Raw genomic sequence first — 8,149 nt, forward strand, 5'->3', positions numbered from 1 at the left:
GCTTGTTTGTTGTTGAGGTCCGCGCCGGCCGCGGCTCCAGGGCCGGCGCGAGCCATGCGCATGTAAAGTACAATTTATCGAGACCTTTATCTCTATTATTATGAATTAATGATATAAGGCGTGCGGTGTCCGCTGACCGCTGTCCGCTGTCCGCTGACCGCTGACCGCTGCCGGCGGCGACGCACTCCACATGTTTGTACAGTTTTAACGATACTTCTCGTAGCGGACTAAGCAAGAAAATATTTTAGTACATTGTAAGATCTAATCGAATTACGTCTTAGCGTATTGTAAAGTACTCGGTGTTTCTCAAATTTCTTTTCACTTTGTATGCGTCCTTTTGTTTCCGTTTGGATCAGCGATTGAAAGTCTCCCGAATCTGGCTCCGTGGAATGTAACTAGACATTTAAACAGGAAGAATTTTTAATTAATTAAATACATTAATAATATTTAAGTAATGTATTATAAATAGTGGTAAGGTAAAAAGTTATTAACATTGTATGGAAAAATTGTGACAAAATTATAGTCATTTGTAATATTATAGTGCTGTTTTATTGTGTCCGCTCCCCGCTCCCCGCCACCCGCTTCCCGCCACCCCCTAGTCCCAGAGACCTCTAGACCAGTTGTCAGAGTTTGAACATAATCAAACAAAGATATCTGAACCGGTATGGGGACTATTATCGCTCTCTGAATATACATAAAGCCTACTTAGTCATAGAAAATTACAATGTACTCTAAAGTGGATTTTGTGACATATGACGTTGACAGGGGAGATTCAGTCAGTCGTTATGATTTGGTTTGATTTCAGACAGCTTTGTAAACCTAATTAGGGTGGAATACTTACCTTTTATATAACGTAACTAAATATAATAGACAGCGTAAAATGGTCTGAGACCTTCCTTATGTTTAAGCGCTGTTTAGTATTCCCATATGAAAACTCAATTTTTATAAACTATATTAGCAAATCTGACTAAATGTCATGGCTTCATCTGTGATTCGGCATATATTGCTATAATTTTATTAATTAAAGTGTTTGAACTGGTTTGTACGAAAATAAAGTTACAGGTAAAATTATTATTTCTTATACAGGTAAAATAATTGTTGAATTTATTGTAAAGGCAACACTTGACTCGTCAAGCAAAAATAATTTCTGGTCAATTTCATAGACAAAAATCTTTGAGTACTGAACTTCAAACCACTTGAATTGTAAATGTGAATTTATTTTTTAAATAATTAATAATCGCTTAAAAATTACATACTTTTATTTTAACTGGAAATTGTTTTTTTTAATTTTATTTTTAACTGCGAAATTAGTTTCCAAACGGTTTAAATTGCGCCATAAACAACTATATTTTGATGGCTTTGAAACTATAGACAAGGCGAGCTGTCCGACGAGAGGTTCCGAAAAGATTGGTGGATTGCCTATAGAATTCGGTGTGGATTGAGATGTCGGATATCGGCAGCGGTGACGAAGGAATTTCTAGTCAGAGTACGTATTTATTTAAAGCGGTACAGCGTTCGAGACGCTTTTTGTTTCGCGCCGTTTTAGTTAACCGTGTTACAGGACGTTTACTGTTGTGCTAACGTCCAAAAGTAAATATTTCATTGTTCCCGTTTCAAAATGGCGATTTCGGGTTTGTTATATCGCAAGTATTGAGGCCTCGAAGGGTTCCGCCGGCGGAATCGTGCGGCGGCAGGCGACGGTGCGGCGGCCCGCCCGGTCAGGTGCTACGGCCGGTGGAGGTTGACGACCTATCGATTTTTTGTGTGCGACCTCTCATCGGGCGGGCCGGTGTGGACATCTCACCGGAGCCGGAACCGCCGCCTCGGGACCGTCGCGTCGGGCTGCAGGTCTGCGGCTGGGCTGGACGTGGACGACGGCCGAGCTCGCCGGCACCATGGCAGGTCAGTGACCGCGCCTACGTCTGCTAAGTCTCGTCATCCTCCCCGCCGGCCTCACCGGGAGCGACACGATCTTTCACCTTCGCGGCCCACGCTTACGTATACGTGAAATCCGCTAAATGATCGCTCTGCGGCCCTACAGCTGTTCAGCTGTCAAGATAACCTTTACGTTGTGTTTCTTTGTTAACAGCGGTCGAAAGGTCTGGGCAACGCTTGTGTAATGTGCCAGTGGTTTTTGGAAGAAAATTTATTGTTTTATCTTGTAATTGTGCAAATTGTTTCACTTTAACAAGGTAATATAGCAGAGGACAAAGGATTTCATATGACTGTCAAAGACAAAGGAAAGTGGTGTCACTTTGTTTGTAGAATTCGATTTTTTTGAAATCCATGAATAGGAATGAAGACATTACTTGTTTTTATGATTTGTTGGTGAGCAGTGAAGATGTGGTGAGCAAATTGTGTTTGTTCATGTCCCCATGACTTGGTAACACTAAGTTAAAATAGTCAGAATTGGCTTCAACATTAATATGATGAGCAGTTCTTTTAACAGTGTGAGGTCTTTGTGGAGGTATGTAGTTTATAGACTTTATTTTATTGCTTCTAGCTCAAGTCCAACCAGTACACAACAGAATGACATGGTCACTTGGCTGTTTGTGCTCTTCTCTTACCTTTAACTGCTTATTATTTTAATTCCTATTGCATACCTAGCCTATTGTGGTTCTGAATCATATTTTCATTAAGAAACACTTAGATTTTTATACAAATAATACAGCTAATTTCATGATAACAATATCAAATGACATTCCATATAGTGTCACACTGCTCTCTTGTATCAAAGCCAATTTTTTAACCTTAAGTTCTAAAATAAACTTTTAACAATTGCTTGGTTTAATACATGGTTGATATTACGATATGTCACTTTTTAAGTTATTTCGTGAAATTGTGGAGCTAAAGAAAGGACATTTGCTGAAATAAAGATAACTAGTGCTATTTGAGAAAAACTTGTATACCAGAAATATTTTGGAGTTTACAAGTTTCAGCATAATGTGTTGTTTGTATATTAATTAGGATTGTTTGTTATGAGTCTGCTTACATTGACCAACTGGTTATGATGTAATTACACAGCAGGATGATTTTCAAGACAGATGTACAAGTCCATCCTAAGACCTGTCATATTGTACGGATCTGAATGTTGGGCCACCAATGGGTTTCAGATGAAAGAAGATTGCATGTAGCTGAAATGCGTATGCTAAGATGGATGTGTGGTGTGACAAGAAAGGATAAAGTTAAAAATTTGTATATTAGAGGAAATTTGAAAGTAGCACCAGTGATAGAGAAATTGAGGAGTAAAAGATTAGCGTGGTTTGGACATGTTATGCGGAGGGATGATGATGATATAAGCAAATAAGTAATGAGATTGAATGCGGATAGTTACAAAGGTAGAGGAAGACCAAAAAAAGTATGGAATGACTGTGTGAAAGAGGATATGCGTAGGAAGGGGGTAGACTCGGATATGACAGCTGATAGAGATGTATGGAGGAGTAGTACATACTGTGCCAACCCTCGATAGGGATAAGGGCAGGTTGATGATGATGATGTTGATTTTCTTCTTTATAACAATGTTGGATATTATGACTCGCCTATAGAGAAATGTTACTTTTTGTGATGTTTTCAATAAACTAGCCAGTTTCATAGACCAATATGATTGTTTTGAGTCCGAGCAGGTCTCAGTTTTACCAGCAACAGGAATGTTGACATTGATAGTACTGTCCTCACAGGTGAAAACATAGTAAAAAACATAAAAGTGCAAGAACAATATGAATGTTATGGGAGATGTAGGTTGAAGTAGAAACATAATGACACAGAACAATATTTAACGGCTGAAGAATTTTTATCACAATTTATTCATATCAATACATGATAATTTGATGATAGTATTGTCTTCATTAGTACACAGTAGTATAAGACATGGTTATTCCAATATAAGGAAAAGACAAAAAGCAAAGAAGCATTGTTGATTTCTTCTGACATTATAAATGTATTCTACTGGAGGTGCATTTCCTTACTTGCCTTAGACTCCATCCGCAAGAGATTACAAAAAAACTTAATTAGTAACCTGTAGTTCTTACAGACTTTGTTCCACATCTATGTCAAATTTCAGCGAGATCAAACATCTATTCATTGATACATCCAAAAATTTGCATTTATAATATTAGTCAGATGTAACTTTATGATGAGAGAAGCAGTGAGTGGGACAAACTCTACTCACAGGTTCTATGTTCACTTAAAACCAAACCTTTTATGTTTTGAGTAATACTTGATTGACTTTTAACATGATAGTGGTTACAATAGTTCTCATTAGTGCTGTATGAAATTATCACTTGGTTGAGGCAGTATTTTTTGCACATGAGGAAAAGTGTGTATAACCAGTGTTGGGATTTGATGGCAGCAACAGGTTCTGTATTGTGTGCAGTTGTACAATGTCTCAGATGTAACATTCAATATTACTGCAGCTTGTTCTCTTAATCATACTTGTTGGTGAAATTTATTTAAAATAGTAAAAATTTAATATCTTAAGCATGAAGAAATGCTTTGAGATAGATTGCAATACTCTTACATCTTACTATTATAATAAATGTGTAAGTATTATCTAGAGTATTCTTTATGTTGAACTATTGTTCAACAGATTTCAATAAAATTTTGCACAAATGTAAAAAATCTGGAAGAATACGTAGCTTTTCACTTAATAAGTTTTTTTTATATGGGGCGGATGGAGTTGCATGCAATCACTAATAAAAAGTGCATATAAAGTTTAACTAACAATTTACTCTATATATTTCTCCACTGACATAAGGGTAATGATTATTTTAATTGTGCTACTGGTTGGATATATTGTCTGTTTAAGTTAATTATTACTTTAAGTAATACAAATTCCAGATTTTTTGTAGCTTGCATATTGTAACATTATGCTGCAGTATTAACCTTAACTTAGTCTTAGTTAAAAGGACAGTATTGTATGGCTTTATTTGTGTTATTGAAAATTGCAAAGCTTGTACTAGTTGGTACATATTATAGTTTTATTGCCACTAGCATTAATGTGTGGCCTAGCATTAACACTCTTCTATGCTCAGAAAGCAGAACAAAAGCACATTGCTATTATTTTAGCCCTCATGCTGAATAGTATAGAAATAAATATTATTTTATTTTAATTGGTGAACTTATGGTTTGAGGAGCAATAACTTTATATGGTTTTTGCAGCAGATTTAAAACAAGCAGGAGTAGCCTAATTTGTAAATGTATAGGAGACGCAACTATGTATTTACTAAACTATTTGTCGATTGAGCATCTCGCCATCAGGCAGTTGCTCGAAGGATTGCTGCGGCGGCCGCGCTTTGTATTGCATCATGGCGGCCGCTCGCTCTCAAGGCAAAATGATAGGTTTCACTTTTTTGCGCGTCTGGGCCGCGTCTGTATCGAAACACCGTCTGCTGCCAATGACCCGCCTTGAACCACTTACGTAACGCGAGTCTCGTCGCCTTCCACGTTTCGTTACACGCATATCCTTGGAGTTTCGCATTACATTACAAATCGAGCGCCTTTTATTTAGTTTATAGTTTGTCCGTCGCCGTCGCCCCTTCTCTGTCTCACCTAGGTCTTTAGACATAGACAGAGTCGTGCAGGAAGCCGCGACCGGGTCTAGATCGAGACGTTGGTTCTGCACGCTCGTAAACTACGATTTAAACCTTCGCCTCGTCTACGTTTTTTATTTCGACGGCTTTTCTTAATACATATATTGAAACAGATTATTTTAAAGAATTCCGCAGTTACATATCAGTTTATTTTAAGTTACTGCTTGTTATGTTTAATGTGAGTTAATGTATTTACCATGAGTCATGGTACTATATAAGTACTGCTGTTATTTATTCACTGCTGTTTAAAGTTATCGTTCGCCTCATTAACATGTGTATTTGTGTCCATAATAATATAAAAGAAGATTTATTCATCGGTCAGACAAGGAAATATTCAGTCATCATTCACGAAAATATTTATACTTTCTGTTAGCTCACAACATAAACCAATGTCATATATTTTAGCGAAACTTTTTCATCAAACTATGTACAAACATTTTCGTTTGGAATAGAGACATTCGCGACCTAATTTTTCGCAAGTTCTATTTTGCACTTTTTTGTAATAAAGACTGTGAATTTGTTTAGTAAAGTAATATTGTGTAAAACTGCACCATTCCGGTCAGTTGTTCTTATTGAGATATAAGCACAAACTTAGTCCGGCTCAGAGGATATTTAGATGTAATTCTGTTTATCAGCTTAGCAAGTGCAGGCGAGGCGCAAGGCTCTGTGGCGGGCGCTCAATGCAACTGCTGCAGTTGTCGCTGTCCGCACTCGCCGCAACGCAAACGCTGCCCACACTGATATCATTCATCTACACCGAGCCACTGTTATATTAATTCTGTAACAAAGACATACTAAACTATGTATTTTCCATACTACGTAAAAAATCGTATCTCATAATTTTTCCATTTGCACCTTGTTCTATGTTTTGATATGAAATTGATTTATGTAGAGTAACGTTAAAGGAGAAACTGTACATTGGTCATGTAAAAATGTTCGTGGCACAAAATTTGAGTTTCAAACATACGATAATAAACGGAGCCATCGAATTACGTGAATCGTCGTTGTTTTAATCCTTAAAAAAACATTATTAAATAGTAAAAAGGCAGGTGTTTGTGCAAAAAAAGAAATGACTAAAATTATATTTCATCGTAAAAATATAAATAAATATAGTGACAGCTGCACGCGCTAATGTCCTTTTGCGCGATTTTGACATATCGTATGGAAAGTGGGTTACGTTGTTGAGAACACGCGCCTTGGCACCGAGACAACTTTTATATTATTTATTATCTGTATAAAAAATCATGAATAACGCGACCGCCTTAGTAATGGCTCATAATATCGTAGTCTCACCCAAAGATACCTGTCTCATGTCTTACAAATAATGTCACCGCTATATTTGATACCTTTGGCTTAGAGTAATATTTTGTGGCATATCGATTTTAACCTTAGCTTAATTAGAATTCAATTTTGCGAGCATCGCGCATCGGTGTCAGTGCCATACCACACGATCTGTCCGATTTGTTGCTGTTCGGTGCCAGATCGTATCGGACCGCGCGTGGCAAGCCATACATCTCCATATGTAAAAAACTTCTGCGACACCGTTCAGACGCCGCGCCGCACCGTGTGGTACAGCCCTTAAATTCATTGACCGAGCCGTGGCCACGTCGCGTCGGGTTACAGATGAGATAGATTTACAGCCTCACCTAACTTCAATTTACCGAAATACATCCTAAATTGGATAAATATTATCCATCCGTGTATCAATATCAATACGTCTTCCGAAACTCCGCTCAGTGTTTGGGTTAAAAATGCTGTTTAGAGATTTTGTATTGTAATCGAAGTTGTATTGTTAAGTTTTAGGTAATTTTCAAGTTTGTCCCAGGGTTATATTTTCTTTCTGTGCATCCTCTCCTCCGTCGATTAAAGGTAGGCAACGCATATGCAGTTGCGTATGTCTATGGGCAACGGTCACTTCGCTATTTCAGCGATTTCAGGTGGACGCTCGCTCGTTTGCCACCTTATGATATATAAAAAAAAATAGTCTATCCCAAGTCAGTCCTATAAGTTTGTATAGGCGTTTACAACGCAACGTAAGTAGTGCTGCGGGACGGGGCGCGGCAACGGGGGAGGCAGTGTGGCCCAGCGGCGACTAAACAATTTCCGTCTGAGATGAGGTCTCCCGTGCTATAACTGGCTCTAACTAGTTTTACATAAAGAAATTACGAACAAAAGCAACCAATTGAGCAATAGTTAATACGATTATCGTAACTGATATTTATATATTTCAGTCGTTAACCAACCGTACCAATCAGCGAATGTATGAAAATTGAACAAATCTAGTCATGCTAAAGACATGAGAACGTATGTAACATATATGTTGAAGTGAAGGTAGAACGGCTCGGTGGAGTGGCGCGGCGCTGGGCGGTGACCCACTGGCCGGCAGCCCGAGGTCCCCCTGTCTCCTACACGGGTACATCTTTCTAACAATTGTATATTTATTGCGTATATGATAAATAGTGTATAATATATATATATATTGTTAGGTTAAAAACTGTCTCTCAAATTTGCTAACCACCTTACTGACGCGCATCCACAGAGTAACTGACCCCCCCGCCGAG

At 38.0% G+C, this 8,149-nt stretch overlaps 1 protein-coding gene across 3 annotated transcripts in view; it reads left to right on the plus strand.

The window, feature by feature from the left end:
- Positions 1–1,340: 1,340 nt before the first annotated feature.
- Positions 1,341–8,149, plus strand: part of Pur-alpha (Purine-rich binding protein-alpha) — a 13,027-nt gene continuing 6,218 nt past the window's right edge. The window contains exon 1 of one of the 3 annotated variants that reach the window (XM_013313188.1): positions 1,341–1,486. In XM_013313188.1, the coding sequence (XP_013168642.1) occupies positions 1,444–1,486 (43 nt within the window). In that variant the 5' untranslated portion in view covers positions 1,341–1,443. Of the gene's footprint in view, positions 1,903–8,149 lie in introns of all 3 variants that reach the window. The other 2 variants (XM_013313190.1, XM_013313189.1) reach the window with 2 other exon arrangements.

The sequence above is a fragment of the Papilio xuthus genome, unplaced genomic scaffold (genome assembly GCF_000836235.2).
Source record: "Papilio xuthus unplaced genomic scaffold, Pxut_1.1 DF827570.1, whole genome shotgun sequence".
In the NCBI taxonomy this organism is placed as follows: Eukaryota; Metazoa; Arthropoda; class Insecta; order Lepidoptera; family Papilionidae; genus Papilio; species Papilio xuthus.